Genomic DNA, 24,801 nt, shown 5'->3' with positions numbered 1-24,801 from the left:
TAGCTTAATATAGGTTTGATAAACTGCAATTCATTTCTTTTTTTTTTGGAAAGGACTCTTCCTTCTTTGCTTTTTGCTAAATCATTGTGACTAGTTCAGATTAATGGGCATTGGGTACTATAGGAATCGACAACTCTCAGAGAATATGCTGGAAATGGCACATTGTCACTTCTCTCCTTGCGTTTCTGAAGAACCACAGATAAGCAGAATTTGTTGGTTTTTTCCCTGCTTAGGAGTTTGTGATTTAAAAAAATTTTTTTTTTAACATTTTACTTGTTTTTGAAAGACAGAGACAGAGTACGAGCGGGGGCAGTGTAGAGAGAGAGAGAGGGAGACACAGAATCCAAAGCAGGCTCCAGGCTCTGAGCTGTCAGCACAGAGCCTGATGCGGGGCTTGAACTCACGAACTGTGAGATCATGACCTGAGCCAAAGTCAGACACTTAACCAACTGAACCACCCAGGGGCCCCAGGAGTTTGTGATTCTTAAGCTATTGTAATATTTGCTGAATAGAGTTAGTGACTTAATGCTCTTATTCCTCCTGGTTACCAGTTATGTGTGGCACATAGAAGGTGCTCAGCAAATGTTTCTTAATGAATAGACTCCTCTAATAGTACGTTTATTGACTGACTTCGAAGTTATATCCTGAACCCCCAGTCTTCCATTAGCTGTTAAAGATTAGGCAAGGCAATGCTTCATTTATTTCTAGCTGAAGCTTTGGGTAAATTTTCACTCTGGTGAGTGAACTAAGTTGAATTCTGGTGAGCTTGTGAATATTGGTTTTTACTCCTGTAACTTTAAGGCTTCAGCTCTTTTCCCTAGGTTTATAGTTTTAGTTTGGTCTCCAGACCAGAGTGGCCGGTTTTGCCATTGTGATGTCAAAGGAAATATGGAAAAATGGCCACAGGGTTGAAAAGTGTTTTTGCCCAAATATTAGATTAAGCTGTCCTTAGGTACCTATCTGTGCATCTTTCTGACTCTGGAATACAGTGTTCTGTGCACTGCCCAGTACATGTGTCACTGGCCACATGTGGCTGCTGAGCACTTGAAATGCGGTTAAGTAATACTGGGGAACTAAATTTTAAATTTTATTTAATTTTAATTTAAATAGCCACAAGTGGCCAATGGATAGTGTATTGGACAGCACAGTCTGGATGCTTTGAAAAGCTTTCTTATAATTTGTAACATTAGCAGGAAGAGATTTCCCTTTTTGTGTGCTCTGAGAAAACAAAACTTTATACTTCTACTACTAGTACCATTCTTAAAAAAACCTTTTTTTTTAATGTTTATTTATTTTTGAAAGAAAGAGAGAGCGAGCGAGCGAGCATGGGCAGGGGAGGGGCAGAGAGAGAGGGAGACACAGAATCCGAAGCAGGCTCCAGGCTCTGAGCTGTCAGCACGGAGCCCAAGGCAGGGCTCAAACTCATGAACCGTGAGATCATGACCTGAGCCGAAGTCGGATGCTTGACTGACTGAACCACTCAGGTGCTCCCCCCACCCCCCCCAGTATCATTCTAAAGCTGTAAGAGCTGTTCATATGGTTGTTTTAGCTTCTTTAATATATATGATAAACCTTATAAAGGCAGGGACATTTTTATAACCTCTGTAGTCATTGTCTTGTGTTTGGTTTGTATTTGGCAAACAAGTAAGAAAAGAGAAAATAGTCTAATCCAAGTTGTCAGTTGTAAGATTTACCATTTTTTCTTGTTCACCAAGAAAAATAAACACTTGTAATTAAACTGAAACACAGGGCTTTTGTAATAGTCCTGGATGAGTTTTGATTCAATCTTCCTAGCTTCTTGTTACTTTGAAATTTCTTTTACCTTTCCAAGGTATTTAGCAGTCTTTCCTTCGTTTAGGTGTACTGTTTGACCTGTGATGGGAATCTTTTGTAGGTATCTTGGTAATAAAATATAAATATGCTTCCTTAATCTGTGGGAATTTCATTACATCTTGTAGAAAAGGATGGATGAGGGTTTTTTCTTCATCGACAAATACTTGCTTCTCTAATACCAAATTCATGATTTGTTGCTCTGTGTCTATGCCTTCTTGTCTACATAAAAACAATACTTTTTATTGAAACTTAACATACATAAAGAAGAGTTTACATATCTTAAGTATACACCTGGATGAATTTTCTGAAATTCGTGTAACCACCACGCAGGTCAAGAAATAGGATATTTTTAGTGCCCCAGAAGCCCTCTCATGCCTTCTTCAGTTACTGCTGCTGTCCTGACTTAACATCATAAATTAATTTTACTTACTTTTAAGCTTTATAGAAATGAAATCATACAGTATGCACTCTTTTGTGTCTGACTTCCACTTTATAAGAGTCTCAACTGTATATTGTAAGTCATTCATATTGTAGGTATATTTGTAGTTTGTTTATAATATTGCATTGTGTGAATGTCCCAGAATTTATCCATTTTTCTGTTGATAAGCATTTGGTTAGTTTCTAGTCTTGAGCGAATATGAATAGTGCTGGTGTGAATATTCTCCTGTGTATCTGTTGGTTGAACATGTGTGGACGTTTCTGTTGAGATACATATCTAGGAGTGAGCCTGCAGAGAGTATGCATGTGACCCCCTTGAGTATATAATGCCAGACAGCTTTCCCAGATTATTGTTTCATTTGCAGTCTGGCCAACAGTCTATGAGAGTTCTGGGTTATTCCACATTGTTGCGATCACTTGCTGCTCTTTCAATCTTTTGAATTTAAAATTTTGATAGATATTATGTACAGGGTTTTTGTTTGTTTCAGTTTACACCAGGAGATATATTTTAAATGCCAAACTCAGCATGGGTAGTGCCAACAGTGTGCCTAACTTAAAAGAGCCGATATTAAAAACAACTATTTTTGAGGTTGTGCTTGTAGAGACAGTGACTCTTGATGACTGCCACCTGGTGGTCAAAAGTTATAGAACCTTATCGATCTTAACATTTCTAAAATTAAAGTTCATCTTACAAAGCGAAGGCGAGTGCATGTTAGAATTGATCATAAACTGGGGGTGCCTGGGTGGCTCACTGGTTTAAGCATTTGACTCCTGACTTTGACTCAGGTCATGATCTCTTGGTTAGTGAGATTGAGCCCTGTGTCAGGCTCCACGCTGGGCATGGAGCCTGCTTAAAATTCTCTCTCTCCTTCTCTCTCTGCCCCTTCCCCGCTCTCTCAGTCTCTCTCTCTCTCTCTCTCTGCTTCAAAAATAAAGAATTGATGATAAATTGGACTATGTTAGATGGTAATAAAGATAATGGAGTAAAATAAAGCAGAATCCGAGAGTATCTGGCAGGCTGGGTTGCTCTTTTTCTCTGGTAGTCACATAGATGAAATCATTTGAATAGATAATTGAAAGAAGTGAGGGAACAGGCTATGTACCTATATGGGGAAGGACTGTTGCAGGCCAAGAAACAGGAAGGTACAAAAGCAGGAGTGTACCTGAGGTTTTCAAGAACTGGCTAAGAAGCTAGTATGGCTATGTGGGGTGGGATGAGCAGGGGTGGTTTGAGGTCTTGCTCAGCAAGTATGACAACAGGGGCAAAGGAACAGAGGATCAGGGCCACAGAGGAAATGACCTGGAGAGATAGGAGATGATGGTTAAGGTCTGGTTAGCAGGAGAGAGATTTGGGCAAGGGTGCAGTTACACGTCACACAAAACTAGGAGTATTTGGTAGGCAAAGACACTCAACTATTTCATTTATCTATTTTCTATTGTCCCTAGCATAGTGCTTCATCCAGAGAAGTCCAACAAATGTCTATCGCATTGAGTAATGAATAATCCACCTTTGACAGGCTAGATGGTAGAGATGTGTCTCCAAGTTACAAGTCAAGAGTCATGGTTTGTTCTCAGATACGTTTAGTGTAGAACAGTTAGTCGTCAGTGTATATGCTTTAACTTTAAAGGTCTCTAGTTCAGCTAGCATGTAACACCCTCCAAACCATTTGTTAACTCTTGGATTTTTTTTTTTTTTTTTTTTTGGTTTAGGAGAAGGCTAGATTGAAGGGTCATTGGTTAATTAATAACTAAAATGATTGAAGCAACAAGAATGGAGGTACCCAGATTCTCTAACATTGATTTTATATGTTTACAAAAGTACAGATGAGTTGTATAATGAACCCACGTGCACCTATCTTTAACAGTTATAAAGTTGGTCATTAGATACTTTTGCAAAAAGGGAGTTTTTAAACTTTGATCACAAAATTACGAGTTTCATGGTAGGAGTAAGAGTGGTGCTTAGTTTACATGTGGGTTGAAATTTCCCTGTATCTGTGTGTTTCTTTAATAAATGAGAGGCATCAGTTATTAAGTACCCACCTGTGATTCAAGTAGCGTGTTGGATGCGTGATGTACGTTTTTTTTACCCTGATAGCAGTGCTACAAGGTAAGATACGTGCTGCTTTGGTAGTTAGGGAAACTAAGGTTCAGACAGGCTGAGGAACTTGCTCTAGGTCCCTAGGCTGGTAGTGACTGGTAAAACCAGAGGGCCCCATTCTTTTACAACATAGTGCTCCCTCCCTTTACATCACATTTCCTTCAGCTTCCTTCCTTCTACTGATTAAATATTCGCTAGAGGTCTAGTGGAGGTCAGTGATAGGCCTTATAATTGAATAAACAAAGTTCTAGAGCCTCTATTTTTAGGGAAAGCATGTGACATAACTATCAGAACCATAAACTTTGGTTGGAATGTTGACTGCCTGAGCTGTTTCAAATCTTTGGGGAAAAAAACGACTTCACAGTATAAATATTTTTTATGAGTTACTGAGTGATTGTCAAACCAAGTTTATGTTTGAGTTGAATTGTGACCAGATGAATTAACACTTCATCTCTGTGGGTACGTGTACGTGAGAAGAGAGCTGGATCCTCTTGATTTATGCCAAATTATGTTATCCAGTGTTAAACTGCATCATCTACAGGGGTTTCTAACTTCTGTCTGGTCAACTACATGAGCTGGAGGGAGACTAAGATAATTGACACATGCAATTATAGTACCAGGGAACAACAGGATTTTTTGAAAACATGGAGGAGTATTATTTATCTCAGTTAAGAGAGGATGGCTAGGAAAGGTTTCTGACAGAAAGGAAGTCCTAAGTTGAGATGTGATGGGGGAGTAGAGGTGAATTAGAGGGAAAGAGAGCTGAATGGGCTGAGAAAGAACTACTACTTACAAAATCAGCATGCAGTTCCCAAGAGTTACCGTGTAGTTTTTGAGAAATTTAACGATTTAAGTTGTGTTTCTTTTTAATTTTTTTTGACATTTATTTTTGAGAGACAGAGAGAGACTTGAGAGACAGAGCACGAGTGGGGGAGAGGCAGAGAGGCAGAGGGAGACAGAGAATCGAAGCAGGTTCCAGGCTCTGAGCTCTAAGCTCAGAGCCCAAGGCAGGGCTCGAACCCACAAGCCATGAGAGCATGACCTGAGCTGGAATCAAGGGTCAGATGCTTAACCGACTGAGCCACCCAGGCACCCCTTAAATTGTTTCTTATGAGGATACATTTGTTATTGAGTGATAAGAACAATGATATTTTGTGAATGTTTTGAAATTTTTGTACAAGTGTGTTTTTTTAATAAATAAGCAGTCACTGAGCAGTGTTCTGGGGAAATTGTCCTGGTAAAATAATGATTTTGGATTGTCTTGTGGGTAGTTAGTAGGCAGGGAACTTTTCAAAGCCATAAATATCCTGATATTTTGCCACTGTACTTTTTTAGTGAATACGGTATAGGTTCCTAGATGATCTTAGTATTTGAATAATTTGTTCCATCTAGAAAATGGGCTGACATGCATAGGTTAAACATAAATAAAAATCATCTGGGTCTTTATAGTAATAAAGTGCACGGGCAATAAAGTCTCTGAATGTCTGGTAGGCTTTTTTCTGCCTGTGTCTGAATGTACAGACTCAGGAGTTACCGCTCATTGTCTGGCAGCTATTTTGTGAAAGTATAAAGGAAGGTCATTATAATGAGAAGGCTGACAATAGCTGTGCTGGGTTACTGCTGTGTTGGCTTAGAAAGGAAACCCAGCTCATCTGTTTAACCATATGATGTAATGTAAGAACACTAGCCTCACCTTCAAAGGCTTCTAATATGTTAAAAAAAATTTTTAAATGTTTATTTATTTATTTTGAGAGAGAGAGAGAGAGATAGAGAGCGAGCAGGGGAGGGGCAGAGAGAGAGGAAGACAGAATCCTAAGCAGGCTCCTCACTGTCATCACAGAGCCCCATGTGGGGCTCGAACCCATGAACCACGAGTTCATAACCCAAGCCGAAATCAAGAGTCGGATGCTTAACTTACTGAGCCACCCAGGCGCCCCTCTAATTTATTTTAGAATGAAGTATTTACAAACATTTAATGCAACAACTGCCCCCAGAATCATCCCTCTCCCCCATGCAATACAGCCATTCAGATATATTCACCAAGTGTTGTTTTCACTTTGGAAAGAGGTGGTTCTTTCATACTTTCTCTGGTACTTTATCATTCTGAGAGTGAGAATTTGAAATTACACTGTGTCATATTCTAGAGCACATGTACTTTAGATGAGAGGTCATCTTACACATAGGAGAGGAAATAGCTGCCTTTTCAGGTGGTGTAATTTGAAGGCCAGGAAGGTTCTCCAACTTCTGCTCTTTAGACTTTAAGGCCTAAAATTATATCATGAAGAGATACCTTTATTTGCTTTATCTCTGCAACCTCTTCCTTTAAAAAAAAATTTTTTTTAATGTTTATTTTTGAGAGAGAGAGGCAGAGAAAGAGAGAGGGAGACACAGAATCTGAAGCAGCTCCAGGCTCTGAGCTGCCAGCACAGAGCCCGATGCGGGGCTTGAACTCTGAATGGCAAGATCATGACCTGCGTGGAAGTTGGACGCTTAACCGACTGAGCCACCCAGATGCCCCCAGCAACCTCCTCCTTTGAAGATGCTGTATTTTTTCTGCTATTGGGTTTTTAAGGAATATTAATTTCATTACTTTTTATTGAGATCTAGCATACTGCAGTAAAGGACACAAATAATATCTTAATGATTTTTCAAAGAGAACAGATCATTGTAACCAGATCAAGAAATATAGAACATTATCAGCGCTCCTCATGTTCTCCTTCTAGTCACTACCTCCTCCCAAGGAGAACCACTGTCCTGACTTCTAGCACCATTGATTAGTTTGGCTTGTTTTTGAACTTTATCTATCTATGTATCTATGTATCTATCTATCTATCTATCTATGTATGTATCTAGATATATATCTATCATGTATAAGCATCATTATATATGTGAGATTCGTCCATATTGTTGCATGTAGTAGTTCATTAAATCTAATGACATGTTCTCTGGTGAACATGTGTATGCATTTCATTTTCCTTAGATACATACTTAAGAGTGGAATCAAGTGCGAGGGTCATCGTTATTTTCAGCTTTCATGGATATTGCCAAATAGTTTTTCAAAATGTTTATACTGGTTGCAGCCCTATTAGCAGTGTGAGGTTTTTAGCTGCTCTGCATCCTTGCTCAAACTTGGTATTATCTGTCTTTTAAATTTTAGCTATTCTGGCTGGATGGTGGTATTACGTTGTGTTTTTAATTTATATTTCCTCACATACTGTTCTAATTGATTACCTTTTCCAGTTCTATGCTTTTGTCGACCATTTAGACATACATGTTTTAATAAAGTGCATATTCTGGAAAAATATGCCAATTAATGCCAATTAGGAATAAACAAATTCTATGCATGGACTTGACATTTTTATTTATTTATTATTTATTTATTTTATAGGATATATGCGATCTAACTTGGTAGTTTAAGTAGCTCTTTTTTCATGCTTCCTCTTTTTGACTATTCAAGGATAGTGGAGTTGGTGGTCTGTTGAATTCCAGTTAGGTGAAATGTTATCATTTGAATTTTTCATGTTTACATCACATCTTCCCCCCCCCCCCTTCCCCTTTCTTATTTAGGGAACATTTACCTTTTTTATTTACCTTTTTCTCGTTGACTCAAGGTTGTCATGAGGAACATCCCATCTTATACTAGAGTCTCCTTCAGGGGCTGCCTAGGACTGAGGCCCAAATGCTTTATGGTAAATGATCCCTAGCAGCATGGCCTACGTCCTATACAAAAGTTAGCTGATGTTGTCCTTTTTGTTTGTTTTCTTTTTGTCTTTAATTGTTATCATGTGTTTAAAGGCAGATATGTAGACTTTGACTTCCTGTTCCAGTTATAACCAAATGTGTGACCTTATGCAAATCACTTAATGGTTTATAGTATATATACAATAGTATATAGTATAGTATCTCCTTTGAAAAATTGGAATAATGCTGTCAACTCAGAGGACTCTGAGTTTTGTGAAGATTAAGTATAGCATATCTGTAATGAATCATTCGTTCTTGTGGTAATATTTTAGTTTTTGCTGTCATGTTTAATTACTTATTTGTGTCTCGGCCCTGCTCAGGTGTACATGAGGTGATAGAACAGTAAGAGCAAGTTTGAGTCCTGTGAATGGACCCCAGTTCCTTTTGGCCAGAGAATAGGGCACGGGTCGAGGGCAGAGTTCTCCCTTCCTCTTTCTGCTTCTGGCTGTGGGATCCAAAATAAGGAAATTGTTGACAATCTCTTAAGGTCCCTTTTGTTCTAAATTGTCTTCTGTAATTTGGTGGGGTGAAAAAAAACCCCAAGAACCAGACACAGAAAAAAGAACATGAGAGGAATTTTAGAGACCTAGGTTCAAATTCTGGTGCTATTTTTACTACGAGACCTTGGATAAGGCACTTAGCTATTGTGTTTCATTGATTCTCAGGTGCACATTTTTTCACAGTATAATACCTTTGAAATCTAGATGCATCTTAAAATCATTGCTACTTTTTTTTTTAATGGCACATAAAATAATGATACTTCCTTTTTTTTTATTTTTAAATTTTTTTTTTTTTAACGTTTATTTATTTTTTTGAGACAGAGAGAGACAGAGCATGAACGGGGGAAGGTCAGAGAGAGGGAGACACAGAATCTGAAACAGGCTCCAGGCTCTGAGCTGTCAGCACAGAGCCCGACGCGGGGCTCGAACTCACAGACCGCGAGATCATGACCTGAGCCGAAGTCGGACGCTTAACCGACTGAGCCACCCAGGCGCCCCAAAATAATGATACTTCTTATCATTGGTGGTAATTCAGACTTGATGAAATATGATATTTTATCTTTTTAACTAATGAGGTTAACCGGTTGTCTTATTTACTACAGGTGGGCTTATTGATATGAACAGTGCTGTTTTATTAAACAGATTAGATACTTCTGTCTAATGCTAGGATAGGCTTTCTTCTGTGTCCTTTTCATGTTATCTGACTTTATATAGTACCTGTCACTAATAAAATGTTAAAATGGCAGCTATTACTATAATTATGATTATTCTGTTTAAGCTTTATAACTCTGTAAGGTGATGGTTGTTCTGGTTTTTATAAGTGAGTATTGTAAGATACTGAGGGGATTATGTGGGTTAGCAGTATAGCTTAACTTCAGCACTTGCCTCTCTGCCATACTGCCCTGCCCCTCAGCTCTGTTTGACAGACCAAAGGCTGAAGTTAAATGACTTCATAAGCCAGTGGTTCTGTTTGGTTGATTGCCGCGGTTCCATCCACATTTCTAGCGATCACTTTGGTGTCTGCGAAGCTTACTGACTGGTCAGATTGTGCTCTACCCTTATTTAGCAGGGCTGCTGAAACAGTTACAGTCACGTAGATCCTGGGGGTCATACAAGAATGGAATTCTGTTGATCGTAGGCTAAAATTTGTGGATGGGTGGGAATTTAGTTGTTTTTTTTTTAAATGATTCAATATAAAACTGATTGCATAAATGTGCTTACTGTATTATCATCGTGCTGTTTATTGATGGTCTTTCAGTATCCTCAGACATCCATATCAATTGATCAGACATTCATTCACTAATGCAGCAAATACTGAGTGCATACCACGGATTTTTCAAGCTTTGAAGATCTTGTGAACAAATCAGACAATGTTACTGTCTGTCAGAGCTTTTATTTTAGTGGAAGGAAATCAGGCAATAAAAATATCAAACTATAAGTGAAAAAGATATATCAGACATAAAGTGCTGTGAAATTGGAAGTCATGTCTTATCTCCAGAAACTTTAACAACCAAACCCACAAAACACATGCGTCAGTGTATCTCCCAAAACAAAAGCAAGCACTACCCTACTCCCCTCCCTGCTTTGGTCAGAAAAATAACTGTCACAGAGCCAAGAATTGTTAATTCTTGTATGAGGACTGTTTGATTGACTGATTTATATTGTATTAAAATTGTTAATTTGGTAAGATTGATTATATTTACATTTAGCATTTCAACTATCTGAATGATTCTCTTAATGAAAAATAAAGCTTTTTAGAGCATAAAGTTGACCTTGTCATTCTTACCTTAAAACTTTTCTCCCCATACTGTACAAAGTAAAAGTACTCCTTGGCAAGGCATAAAACATCCTTCAGGTTTAAAAAAAGATTTTTTTTAATGTTTATTCATTTTTGGAGAGACAGAGACAGAGGGTGAGCATGGAAGGGGCAGAGAGAGGGAGACATAGAATCTGAAGCAGGCTCCAGGCTCTGAGCTGTCAGCACAGAACCCAACACGAGTCTTGAACTCACGAAATGCGAGATAATGGCCTGAGCCGAAGTTAGCCACTTAACCAACGGAGCCACCCAGACGCCCCCATTTTTTTTTTTTTTAAGATTTTTTAAAATTATTCTTTTTAAGTAATCTCTATGCCCAACATAGGCCTTGAACTCACGACCCTGAGATCAAGAGTTGCATGCTCTACCAACTAAGCCAGCCAGGTGTCCCCAAAGATCCTTCAACTTAGTGCCTTGTTTATTTCTTGAGCTTTGTGAACCAGTTGTCTTAGCTCCCTGACCACATCATACGTCATACTGCTGGACCCTTGTTTATGGTGTTCCCTGTGCCTGCCGTTCCTTATTTTAACCTGGGGAAATCCTGTTTATCCTTTAGAAGTCAAGTTTCACAGCCTCTGTGGTGATGTCTTTCCCCGATTCATTTAAAGTTTATTTACTCCCGTTTGTGCTACTGTGTAGCCTTTTGCATAATTCTTCTACTGACCTTTTCATGAAGTAATGTAATTCTTTAAGTAGAGGTTTGAATCTAATACTTTAGAGGTATTTTGAAGGCATTTATGTGTTGGTTCTTAATAATTGTGCATTAAGGATTGAATAAATAGATGAATTACCATATGAGGCCATGTTAGTGAGAAATTAGAATGTATCCTCCTAGTGACAATAATCAGCAAAATTCAGAAGTACTGGTGGTCATTCTGAGGAGCTGCATGCAGCATGGACTTCCCTTCTAGGGCAGGGCCCTGCTGGCCAGTGCTCTGGAGAAGCCTGGAGAATCGGCAAAGCTCTGAGGGGGACTAACTCATCGAGATGGCTAAGGGACCTATTTCTGCTGGCTTCGGCTGGAGAAGAGCTAAGTCTGTCTCTTTTCCGGTCTTGTCAGAACGGAGAAATCGGGGCCACCCTGGGACTTTGTCATCTGTTGAGCCCCTCCTTGTGTGTCCGGGGCTCTGGGGTATGGTCCTATGAGGAAGAATTATCATCTCATTTTACAGAGGAAGAAGCAAACCCAGGGAGCTGAAACAGACTTCTCCAGCTCACCACACTAACGTGACCTTGTTCGGCTGGGTTGGTTTTTGTTGGCTTTAAGACCGTTATGGACCCACGTGGGTCCCGGCCCTCTTCTCCCTTCATTCCTACTCTCCCTGGGTGACCTGGCTCATGACATGGCTGCCACTTCCACCTGTACCTCTCTTCTGGGCTCCAGACTGTCAGCCTGACGTCCGTGCCCACGTATCCCAAAGGCATCTCATACCTGGCACGTTCAAGAGCGGACTCCTGGTTCTCTTGCCCTGCCCCCCCACCCCCCATACCGTATCCCTTACCCTTTGCCAGTCTCCCCCTGCACAGAAAACGGCACATCATCTGCCCAGTTGTTTGAGGCAGAAACCCAGGAGACCTTCTAGATTCCTCCCTTATCTATGCCCTCCCTCCAACCCATCAGCAACTCCTGTCACATCTAGTTCCAAAACCCATCTCCCTTACCTGTTCCACGTCCATTCTCCGTCTCCCAGACCATCATCTGCAGGCCCTACTACGGTAGCCTCTGTACTGATGTTCCTCCTCCTCTTACTGTTTTCTTCACTCAGCAAATGGTTGGCAGGTGCTCCTGTACTGTTTACAGGTATACGTCATTTTACTGCACTTCAGTTTACTGCGCTTCACAGATAATGTATTTTTACAGATTGGAAGTTTATGATAACCTGGCTTTGACCAAGTCTGTTGGCACCATTTTTCCAAAAACATTTGCTTACTTTCTGTCTCTGTGTCATGTTTTAGTGATTCTCACAATATTTCAAAATTGTCATTATGATTATACTTATTATGGTGACCTGTGACATTGCTATCACAATGCACTGCACCCATATAAGATGGTGAACTTAACTGATAAATGTTGTGTGTGTTCTGACTCCTCCACCGACCAGCCCATTTCCCCACTTCTCTCCCTCTCCTCCAGCCTCCCTATTTCCCTGAGACATAACAATATTGTGATTAGGCCAGTTAATAACCCTACAATGGCCCATTAAATGTTCAAGTGAAATAAAGAGTCACATGCCTCTTGCTTTACATCACAAGCTAGAAATGATTAAGCTTAGTGCAGAGAGCCTGTTGAAAGCCAAGATATATACCAAAGCCAGGCCTCTTGCACCCAGTAGTTAGCTAAGTTGTGAATGTAAAGGAAAAGTTCTTGAAGGAAATTAAAGGTGCTGCTCCAGTGAACACAGGATGATAAGAAAGTGAAAACAGTCTTACTGCTGATGTGGAGAAAGTTTGAGAGGTCCCAATAGGAGATCAAGCCAACCACAACATTCCCTTAAGTCAAAGTTTAATCTAGAGCAAGACCCTAACTTTCTTCAATTACATGAAGGCTTGGAGGGGTGAGGAAACTGCAGAAGAAAAGTTTGAAGCTAGCATAGGTTGGTTCATGAAGTTTAAGGAAAGAAACTGTCTCTATAACACAAAAGTGCAAGGTGAAGCAGCAAGTGCTGATGTAGAAGCTGCAGCAAGTTCTCCAGAAGATCTGACGAAGATAATTAATAAAGGTGGCTACATTAAACAGCAGATTTTCAATGTAGATCAAACAGCCTTCTTAATTGGAAAAAGGTGCCATCTAAGACTTTCACAGCTAAAGAGGTCAGTGCCTAGTTTCAAAGCTTCAAAAGAACAGTCTGACTCTCTTGTTACGAACTAATGCAGCTGGTGACTTTAAGTTGAAGCCAATGTTGTACCATTTTGAAAATTTTAGGGCCCTTAAAAATTGTGCTAAATCCATTCTGCCTCTGCTCTATAAATGGAGCAAGAAAGCCTGAGTGGCAACACATCTGTTTCCAACATGATTTCATGAATATTTTAAGCCCACTGTTGGGATCTGCTCAGAAAAAGATTCCTTTCAAGATACTACTCCTCATTGACAATGCACCTGAACACTCTTGACCTCTGATGGAGGTGTAAAATGAAATTAATGTTGTTTTTATGCCTGCTAACAACATCCATTCTGTAGCTCGTGGATCCAAAGAGTAATTTCAACATTCAAGTCTTATTATTTAAGAAATAAATTTCATAAGGCTGTAGCTGCTATAGATAGCGATTCTGATAGATCTGGGCAAAGCCAATTAAGAACCTGCCAGAAAGGATTCACCATTCTAGATTCCATTAAGAACATTGTGGTTCATGGGAAGAGGTCAGAATAATATTGAGAGGATTTTGGAAGAAGCTGATTCCAGACCTCATGGACGACCTCATGGGGTTCAAGACTTCAGTGGAAGAAGTGATGACAGACGTTGTAGAAATAGGGAGAGAAGTAGAATTACAAGGGGAGCCTGAAGACAGGGCTGAATTGCTGTTATCTCATGATAAAACTTGAACAGATGAGGACTGGCTTCTCATGGATGAAGAAAGAAAGTGGTTTCTTGAGAAAGAATCTACTCCTGGTTAAGATCCTGTGAAGATGGTTGAAATGACGAGGAAGGATTTAGAATATTACCCAAATTTAGTTGTTAAAAAACAGTGGTAGGTTCAAGAGGTTTGATTGTAATTTTGAAAGAGGTTTTACTGTGTGTAAAGTACTATCCTCATTGCATACACCAACATCAACATCGAGGCAATGCCCTCCACCAGCAAAAAGATTATGACTTGCTCAATGCTCAGATGATGGTTACATTTTTAAGCAGTATTTTTTTTAGTGTTTATTTATTTTTGAGAAGGGGGAGAAGCAGAGAGAGAGGGGGACAGAGGGTCTGAAGCGGGCAGTGTATTGACAGCAGAGAGCCTGATGTGGGGCTCAGACTCACAAACTGTGAGATCATGACCTGAGCCGGAGTTGGACATTTAACTGACTGAGCCACTCAGGTGCCCCAGTAATAAAGTATTTTTTAAAAGGTGTTTACATTTCTTTTTTTTAGACATAATGCTATTGAACACTTAAGAGACTGTGTTATATTATAAACATAACTTTTCTATGCAGTGAGAAACCAAAAGATTCATTTGACTTGCTTTAGTGTGAAACTTGCTTTATTGTGGTAGTCTGGGACCAAACCGGCAATTAGCTCCGAGGTATGCTTATACCATTATCACTACCATTGTGTTAATGGGAATGTCTTCCTGATTCATTTAGGTTTGTAATTTAATACATTTATGAGGTCTTTTGGTTTTTAAAAACAAAATGATTTATAACCTAATTGAAATAATTATAAACAAGTTAGAGTCTTCATAAAGCACGCTCTCCTTTCCATCAACAGAATCCAACGTGGCGGAGTCTTGATTTTGGAATAATGCCAGACCGTCTTGATACATCTGTGTCTTGTTTCGTGGTGAAGATATGGGGTGGAAAGGAGGACATCTACCAGCTTTTGATTGAATGGAAAGTCTGTTTGGATGGGCTGAAATACTTGGGTCAGCAGGTAATTATTTGTTTATTTATTTATAATGTTTATGTATTTTTTTTTTAATTTTTTTTAACGTTTTATTTATTTTTGAGACAGAGAGAGACAGAGCATGAACGGGGGAGGGGCAGAGAGAGAGGGAGACACAGAATCTGAAACAGGCTCCAGGCTCTGAGCTGTCAGCACAGAGCCCGACGCGGGGCCCGAACTCACAGACCGCGAGATCATGACCTGAGCCGAAGTCGGCCGCTTAACCGACTGAGCCACCCAGGCGCCCCAATGTTTATGTATTTTTGAGAGAGAGAAAGAAAGAGAACATGAGCAAGGGAGGGGCAGACAGAGAGGGAGACACAGAATCTGAAGCAGGCTCTAGGCTCTGAGCTGTCAGCACAGAGCCCAATGCGGGGCTTGAACCCATGAACTGCGAGATCAAGACCTGAGCCAAAGTTGGACACTCAACTGACTGAGCCACCCAGGCGCACCCCCACTTTTTTTTAATGTTTAGGGAATTTTTAGATTCTAGTTATGAGTAGTTGTCTTCTCTAAATTAACCTATCTAACCTTTCTGTAGATTCTTACGATTCTACGTTTCCGATCATAGAGAACTTTGATGATTGTTTACTTAATTATAGAAATTTGAGTCATTACCAAGTTTGAAAAATAATTTTTAACTGAGGAAACTTATGAGGAAGCACCCTAAGCTGCTAATTCAAGAGGATTTTTTCCTGGGAGGTGTAGGAAAGAATATACTTTCCAATAGCATTCTGCTTCTTCTGTTTTATTGGATATTCCCCGATAGAATCTAAACATTAAGTTGCAAATATGGAATGTACTATAAAGTGCTTCTCTTATGATCCGTAGAGTTGTTTCAGGAATAAGGAGAGCTACTGTTTATTGAGCACGGAGATAACAATTGCCTGGTTTATACACTGCTACCAATCCCCTTTGAGTGATGTACCTATTGGATCATAGCACCCTTCTAGCTGAGCTCAGAAGTAGCTCCATAATCCCTTCTGACACTGTTCTGGGATGCAACTAGTAATTTATCAGAGTTGCATATGATTTGAAACCTATTTACCATCCCCAGACATAGATTATTATAATTTGTGTTTGTGTCAGCCTTGTGAAGTTTGGTATTATTCCCCTTATTTTCCAGATGGGAAAATTGAACCATAGAGAGTTTAAAAAACTGTTCAAGATCACACTGCTAGGCGGAGCTGGGATTTGATTCCAGGCCTGGCTGACTTACAAATTTATTCTTTGTTTTGTATCACACTAATATATACATATAGTCCTTGGTAGTCCACCTACCTTGGAATGAGTGCTGTATCTATTTTGTGATACCCGAGGGACTGCTGTTAAAGGTAACTTTAAAATATTAGTCATATCTATGAATATCCTTGATGTTTCTTAATATTTATTCAATATAGACTTTCTGGTATATTTCTTTTAAAGAATCAATTTACTTCTACATGTTTTTTTTATCAGATTAAAAAAAAATCCTCTACCCTCATTTTGCTTATTGTATACTTTGTTTTGTGTTCTTCTGTATAGTGACCAGAACAATGCATATAATGGATATTTTCCATAACTAAATTCTAATGGCTACAGATTCTTAATCTTTTGTTTTTGTATTATTCTCCCTGTTTTAGGACTGGTTTTTTAAAAAAATTTTTTTTAATGTTTATTTATTTTTGAGACAGAGAGAGACAGAACATGAACGGGGGAGGGTCAGAGAGAGAGGGAGACACAGAAGCTGAAACAGGCTCCAGGCTCTGAGCAGTCAGCACAGAGCCCGACACGGGGCTTGAACTCACAGACCGCGAGATCATGACCTGAGCCGAAGTCGGACGCTTAGCCAACTGAGCCACCCAGGCGCCCCTTTAGGACTGGTCTTAATAAAAATTTATAAAACACTGACTTTTAGCTTAGGGCCTTTTTTCCTCTTTTGGTACGGTATACTTGTTGCCTTTAGATTGGCCAACCAGAGCCCTGCGCTGAGGCAGTACTCTTTCTGTCTTCCCAAATACCATAGTTGGCTCTCTGTGGATAGACTCTGGTATTGAGTACTTGTTTGTCTTTCTTCTGAAAGTACCTGCATTTCTCAGAGGATGATGCTTCTTAACATTAGAGTGTATGGCTATAGAAGCAATGAAGATGGCCTTCATGCTTTCAACTCACATATTCCTTAGGTAGTGATCTTGAAATACCCAACTGTGTTTATGTCAAACTTGCTTAATTGCAGAGAGTCAACTTTCAGGTGTCTTATTATAAATATAAAGCTGGTTATGCTGGTATAACGGAGAACAAGAGAAAGGGAAAACATATTTTTAAAGCCAATTAGAAACTTAGTATCATTGTAGAAAGTCAGAACTCACCTATGAAATAGATATAACAAGTAATATACTACTAGAAAATCAGATAAACTTGGATTACAAATTGGGGTACCTGGGTGGCTCAGTTGGTTAAGTGGCTGACTTTAGCTCAGGTCATGATCTCGCCATTCGTGGGTCTGAGCCCTGTATCAGGCTCTGTGCTGACAGCTCAGAGCCTGGAGCCTGGGATTCTATGTCTCCCTCTCTCTCTGCCTCTCCCCCACTCATACTCCATCTCTCTCTCTCTCTCTCTCTCTCTCTCTCTCTCTCTCTCTCTCTCAAAAACAAATAAACATAAAAAAATAGAGTTACAAATTTTCAGACTAAGCAAGATTAAGATGTATGAGGATAATAGAATTACTTAGGTTCATTGATCATGTACTTTCTATCAGGCATTGTTCTTACTGTTAAGGATCCAGAGGTGGGTAAGACAAGATCCTTAGACTTAGTACACTGATAATTGATGAATACTTGCATAGACCTGCACAGTACCATACTGTTTTAATTACTATGGCTTTGTAATACAATTTGGGGGAATATATGGAAGAGGTATTTAGACAGGACTAGGTAGAGTCAGGTTGGGCTGACTTTTGAATGAAATTTTCTTTTGCAAGTCAGGTTGTTGAGGTATAATGGATATATAATAAAATTCACCCTTTTAAGGTATACAGTTCAGTAGGCTTGACAAATGTGTGAAGTCTAGTAACCACCACAATGAGTAGTGCTGCTGTGAATATTTAAATATAGGTCTTTTTGTGGACATATGTTGTCATTTCTCTTGAGTAAATACCTAGGAATGGGATGTCTGGGTCTAGTTTTAAGTGTGTGCTGAAATTTATAAGAAGCTGCCAAACTATTTGCCATTCTGGTGGGTTTGAAGTGGTATCTTGTGATTCTTTTTTTTTTTTTTTTTAAGTTTTTATTTTAATTACCTAGTACTCATCATGACAAGTGCACTCCTTAATCCCCATCACCTATTTCACCTATTCCTCTACCCACCTGCCCTCTGGTAACCATCAGTGTGTTTTCTGTAGTTAAGAGTCTGTTTCTTGGTTTGCCTCTCTCTCTCTTTTTTCACTTCATTTGTTTCTTAAATTCCACATATGAGTGAAATGATACGGTATTTATCTTTCTCTGACTGACTCATTTCACTTAGCATTATATTCTCTAGATGCATCCAAATCATTGCAAATGGCAAGCTTCCATTTTTTATGGCTGAGTAATATACCATCTCTCTCTCTCTCTCTCTCTCTCTCTCTCTCTCTGTGTATGTGTGTGTGTGTCTCCCTCCCTCTCTCTCTCTCTCTCTCTCTCTCACACACACACACACACACACACACACCATATCTTCTTTATCCATTCATCAGTCGATGGACACTTGGGCTGCTTACATATCTTAGCTACTGTAAATAATGGTTCTATAAACATAGGGGTGCATGTATCTCTTTGAATTAGTGTTTTTGTATTGTCTGGGTAAATACTTAATAGTGCAATTGCTAGATCATAGTGTAGTTTTATTTTTAACTTTTTGAGGAACCTCCATACTGTTTTCCACAGCGGCTGCACCAATTTGCATTCCCACCAACAGTGCGTGAGTGTTCTTTTTCTTCACATTCTTGCCAACACCTGTTGTTTCTTGTATTGTTGATTTTAGCCATTCGGATAGTTATGAGGTGATATTTCATTATAGTTTTGATTTGCATTTCCCTGATGGTAAGTGATGATGAGCATCTTTCCATGTGTCTGTTGGCTGTGAATGTCTTTTTTGGAGAAATGTCTGTTTGTGCCTTCTGCCCTTTTTAAAATTGGATTATTTGCTTTTTGGGTGTTGAGTTTTATGAATTCTTTGTATATCTTGGATATTAACCCTTATAAGATATGTCATTTGCAAATATCTGTTCCCATTCAGTAGGCTGCCTTTTAGTTTTGTTGATTGTTTCCTTTGCTGTGCAGAAGCTTTTTATTTTGATGTAGTCCTGATAGTTTAATTATGCTTTTATTTCCCTTGCCTCAGGGGACCTATGTTGCTACAGCCAATGTCAGAGAAATTATTCCCTGTGTTCTTTTCTGGGATTTTTATGGTTTCAGGTCTCACATTTAGGTCTTTAATCCATTTTGAATTTATTTTTGGGTATGGTGTAAGAAAGTGGTCCAGTTTCATTCTTTTGCATGTGTCTGTCCAGTTTTCCCAACACCCATTTGTTAAAGAGACTGTCTTTTTCCCATTGGATAGTCTTCTCTGCTTTGTCAAAGATTAATTGACCATATCATTGTGGGTTTATTTCTGGATTTTATATTATGTTGCATTGATCTATGTGTCTGTTTTTATGCCAGTACCATACTGTTTTGATTACCACAGCTTTATAATATAACTTGAAGTTTAGAATTGTGATGCCTCCAGCTTTGCTTTTCTTTTTCAAGATTGCTTTGACTATTCAGGGTCTTTTGTGGTTCCATATATATTTTAGGATTGTTTATTTTATTTCTGTGAAAAAATGCTGTTGGTATTTTGATAGGCATTACATTACATGTGTAGATTGCTTTGACTAGTAAGACATTAAAAAAATTTTTTTTAAATGTTTATTCATTTTTGAGAGAGAGAGAGACAGAGCATGAGCCAGGGAGGGGCAGAGAGAGAGGAGACATAGAATCTGAAGAGGGATCCAGGCTCTGAGCTGTCAGCACAGAACCTGATGTGGGGCTTGAACCCATGAACCATGAGATCAAGACCTGAGCTGAAGTTGGACACTTAACCGACTAAGACACCCAGGCACCCCTGAGTAGTACGACATTTTAACGATATTTGTTCTTCTAGTCCATGAGTGTAGAATTTGGAATGTGTTTCCATTTCTTTGCATTGTCTTTAATTTCTTGTTTTCAGAGCATAGGTCTTTCACTGCTTTTTTGGGTTTATTCCTAGGTATCTTACTTTTTTGGGTACAATTGTAAATGGGATTGTTTTCTTAATTTCTCTTTCTTCTGTTTGTGCTGCTTTGTTATGAGTGTATAGAATCTTGTGATTTTAATTTGAATTTCTCTGGTGATGAAATCATGTCGAGCAGTTAAAAAAATGTTTGTCATCAGTCTCTCTTTCTCTTACCCTTTTTTTGTAAAATATTCAGACTTTTGCCCACTTTTTATTTGGTTGTTTGAATTCTCATTATCGAGTAGAATTTATCTAAGACATCTTCGCCTAATCCAAGGGCACAAAGATTTCTCTTATGGAGTTTTTTTCTCTAGAAGTTTTATAGTCTTAGGTTTTATGTTTATGCCTATGATCATTTTGAATTCACTTTTATTTAAAGTGTAAGGTTCGTTGTTTTGCAGATAGATGAACATTTGTTCCTGTACTCTGTTGTAAGAGCTCTTATTGAATTACCTTGCTATCTTTGTTGAAATGAATTGTTTAAAATCATTTGTATGGGTCTGTTTCTGGACTGTATTGTATTTTATTGATCTGCACGTCTGTCTTTATGCCAATACTACATGATCTTGAATAGTGTAGTTTTATACGTCATGAATTCAGGTAATATGCATCCTCCAACTTTGATCTTTTTTTCAGTGTTGTTCTAGCTATTCTAGATCTTTTGCTTTTACATATATATTTTAGGATTAATTTGTCAATTCTACAAAAATCTAAGAAAATTTGGGAAGAATTGACATCTCAATGGTATCGAGTGTTTCAATCTGTGGACATGGTATCCCTGCATTTGTGAAAATCTTATTTCACTCATCAGCATCTTGTAGTTTTCAGTATACAGATCTTGCACATATTTTGATAGATTTGTACCTGTGGATTCCATGTTCTTTAATGCTAGTTTAAATGCTGTTCCTTTAAAAAACTATTCCTATTTGCAACTATTGTTGCTAATATATACAAACATTTCTGTGTGGAGCATGTATTCTCTGACCTTGCTAAACTCATTTATTAGGTCTAGTAGTTTTTTGGTAGATTCCTTTTATAAATTCTGCCTATATAGGCAGTCATATCTGTGCACACATTGTTTAATTTCTTCTTAATGGGTATGTATTTTTTCTCTTTTTCTTGTCTTATTTCATTGGTTCAGACTTCAGTACAATGTGATGTTGAATAGAAGTGAGTAGAGTAGACATCCTTGTTTTGTTACTGATGTTGGTTAAAAGTATTCAGTCCTTCGTTATTAAGTATAATACTAGCTGTAAATTTTGTAAACACTTTATCAGGTTCAGGAAATTTCCTTTCATAATGGATTATATTTGCTAGTATTTTGGTACGACTTCTTTCATCTGTGTCCGTGGGGGATATTGGTCTGTACTTTTCTTGCATTGTTCTTTTCTGGTTTAGTATGAGAGTAATGCTGGTCTTGTAAAATAGATTGGGAAGTGTTTAGCTTTCTGTTTTCTGGAAGGATTTGTGTAACAAAGTTGGTATTCATTATTACACAAATGTTTGACAGAATTCTTCAGTGAACCCATTTGGGTGTTAAGATTTCCCTGTGGGAAAGTTTAAAAGTATAACTTCTATTACTTAACTAGATATGGGGCTTTTTAGGTTATCTATTTCTTTTTGAGTGAGCTTTGATAGTTTGTTTTCCTAAGAGTTTGTCAGTTTCACATAACATTTCAAATTTATTAGTATAAAAATTTTCACAGTATTACTCTATTCTTGTAAGGCTTATAGGCTGTCTAATGATCCTTGCCTCTTTCATTCTTGCTATCAGTAATTTCTGTCTCTTTCTACTCTTAATCACTCTGCCTAGAGAGTTATCCATTTTCTCAGCTTTTCAAAGAACTGGTATTTAGTTTCATTGATTATCGTTATTTTCAGTTTCATTGATTTCTCATTTTATACTTATAATTTTCTTTCTTTTGCTTGCTTTGGGTTTACTTTGCTCTTCTTTACTAGTTTCTCAAGGTAGGATTTTGCATTACTGTTTTGAGACTTATCTTTTCTAAAGTAAGCATTTAATAAATTTTCCTCTAAGCCTTGCAGTAACTGACTCACAGACTTCAATGTTGTATTTTCATTTTCATTCAATTCAAAATATTTTCTAATTTCCCTTTTATTTCTTGACTCAAGGGTTATTTAGAGGTATGGTGTTTAATTTTCAAACATTTGTGGATTTTCCAGATATCCTTCTTTTCTTGATTTCTACTTGAATTCTGACGGATTTAGAGAAAAGAGTTTGTATGATTTCAATCCTTTTGGCTTTTGTGAGGTTTATTTTATGGCCCAGAATATAAGATCTCTTTTTGGTGAGTGTTTCCTATACATGTGACGTGTATTCTGTTGTCACTGGACGGATTGTTTTACAAACGTTAGTTAGGTTAAATTGATTGGTCATCTTGAGTGAAATTTGGATGATATGTTGGATTTAGCCGGAGGAGGTGGGGGTAGGTACAGAAGTGTGATATAACAGAGCATAATCTGACTCATTAATTTCTAGTTGGGGAAACTAGGGTCCAGAGTGATGATGCAGCTTAGGTATTATTATCTTTAAACTGTCTTTTTGAAAATAGAAAATAATATTAACCTTGTATGTTTTTTTCTAGGACTTTGTGTGTGTGTGTGTGTGTGTGTGTGTGTGTGTGTGTGTGTGTGTGTTTAACATTTATTTATTCTTTTGAGAGAAAGAGCACGAGCAGGGGAGGGGCAGAGAGAAAGGAAGACACAGAACTCCAAGCAGGCTCCAGGCCCTGAGCTGTCAGCATAGAACCTGACATGGGGCTCAGACTGACGGACTGAGAGATTCTGAGCCAATGTCAGACACTCAATCAACTGAGCCACCCAGGCACCTCAGGACTTTGTTTTTTAAAGCACTCTTATGGACTAGGATTGTGTTTTCTTTGAGATCAGAGAATATACAGTATGTCTCTGGATCCCTTGTGTTTTAGAACTAGCCTTTCCATAGCAATCTCAAGAAGTATTTGTGGAAAATATATGTGAATGATGGTGCCTGTTATCTCATGTGATGATTTTGTGAGCCCTTTGACTAAAGCAAGAGGCTCTCAATAGATTCTCTGGTCTTAGGATAAGTGATTTGTTTTCTGCTGGCTTGTTAGGTTAGTCAGCCTGTTTTTCAGCATTGAAGTAGGTCCCGTTTTAACTGTCATGCTCCAATCATATTAAAACTTAATTGGAATGAGAAGAACTGATAGGGTGTTTTTCTTCTTTTATAGATTCATGCCCGCAACCAGAATGAAATAATTTTTGGGCTGAACGATGGCTACTATGGTGCTCCATTTGAACATAAGGTAAGAGGGTTTTCCTAATTCTGTGAGTTTTGTTTAGTCCAGCTGTGCCTTGACACATAGTGTAAAAAGCACTGTGTAAATAGAATCTTGTTTTAAGTATCATCATAAGTTTGTTTAGTGTGGCTTAAGGCAAAATGCTTTCTAAAGCGAAAACTTGTTTTGTAACCACCCCAATTCATCTTTTCTAAATCTAGATTATTGACTTTCCTAAAAGAAGATCTGGGCTGTTTGCTCTTATTCTACATGATTCTTTGGAGGGTCAAAACAGAATGGTGACTTTTGATGAAGTGCAGTACAATTTTATTACGGATTAGTCAGTTCGGTCTCACTACCAGGAGTGTGTTTGGAAACTATTGGACACACCAGAAAATCTTAGGGATTAGTTTGAAAAATTGTTTTTGGTGTCAGTTATTTGGGTCTTGCAGATGACACAGGTGAATTAGAGCAGAATATAAGTAATTTGAAGAGCACCTTAGGTAGAGGTGCCCTTTTTAATGTTTGGGGACTATGGAGAACCAGAGAGGAACACTGTTGTAGCTTGAAGTTGGAGCGGATGGAAGTTGGTGAATAAGGCTAGATGGCTTGAAGAGATGTTTTCTAGATGGATTTAACTGCCAGAATGGCAATTAGGGGAGCAGGGGGAGTAAGAGGCTGTTGGGTTAGCTCCTTCTCCAATAAGCTGGAAACCTTCAGTTCTCAGTTTAGGAGTTTTGCCTTTAACATAGACATGTAAGACCGTCTTTGCCTGAATTTCCTTTTGTCAGCTCTTCTTGTTTTGGGGAGGATGCTGACAGCTACCTGGATGAGTGTAATCTGGTGGTTAAGAATACAGGTTTTGGAGTCAGATTGATGTGAGTTTACTTCCTAGTTTAACTTACCTACGAGAGAGATCTTGGGCAAATTGAGTCACCTCTGAGTTTATTTTCTCCTCTGTAAATGGAGGTAACAATTTCTACCTCATCATAAATTGTTTGGGGGATGAAAGGTGGTCGTGAACATTATGAGCCTGGCACATGAAGAGAATTCAATAATAAATGGAAACTACCCACTAGGTGCTAAACTCTATCATATGATAAGGGAGATTACCTCTCTAATCCTATCGTGTTAACATTGTGTCCCTTGCCCAGTACCTGGGGTATAGTATAGTAGGTGCTTAGTAGAAATTTGTTAATGAATGTAGGTGAATGAATGCATGTTGTATTTAGGA

General features: G+C 38.5%; 1 protein-coding gene across 3 annotated transcripts in view; it reads left to right on the top strand.

Moving 5' to 3' along the window:
* Positions 1-24,801, top strand: part of UVRAG (UV radiation resistance associated) — a 296,834-nt gene that overhangs the window by 42,578 nt on the left and 229,455 nt on the right. For 2 of the 3 annotated variants that reach the window (XM_042957394.1, XM_042957396.1), the window contains exons 4-5: positions 14,842-15,003; positions 23,520-23,594. In XM_042957394.1, the coding sequence (XP_042813328.1) occupies positions 14,842-15,003; positions 23,520-23,594 (237 nt within the window). Of the gene's footprint in view, positions 1-9,069; positions 9,137-14,841; positions 15,004-23,519; positions 23,595-24,801 lie in introns of those variants that run through there. The other variant, XM_042957395.1, reaches the window with a different exon arrangement.

The sequence above is a fragment of the Panthera tigris genome, chromosome D1, assembly GCF_018350195.1.
Source record: "Panthera tigris isolate Pti1 chromosome D1, P.tigris_Pti1_mat1.1, whole genome shotgun sequence".
Lineage (NCBI taxonomy): Eukaryota > Metazoa > Chordata > Mammalia > Carnivora > Felidae > Panthera > Panthera tigris.
Note: the sequence above shows the minus strand (reverse complement) of the source record. Positions and strands in the feature narration are given on the sequence as shown.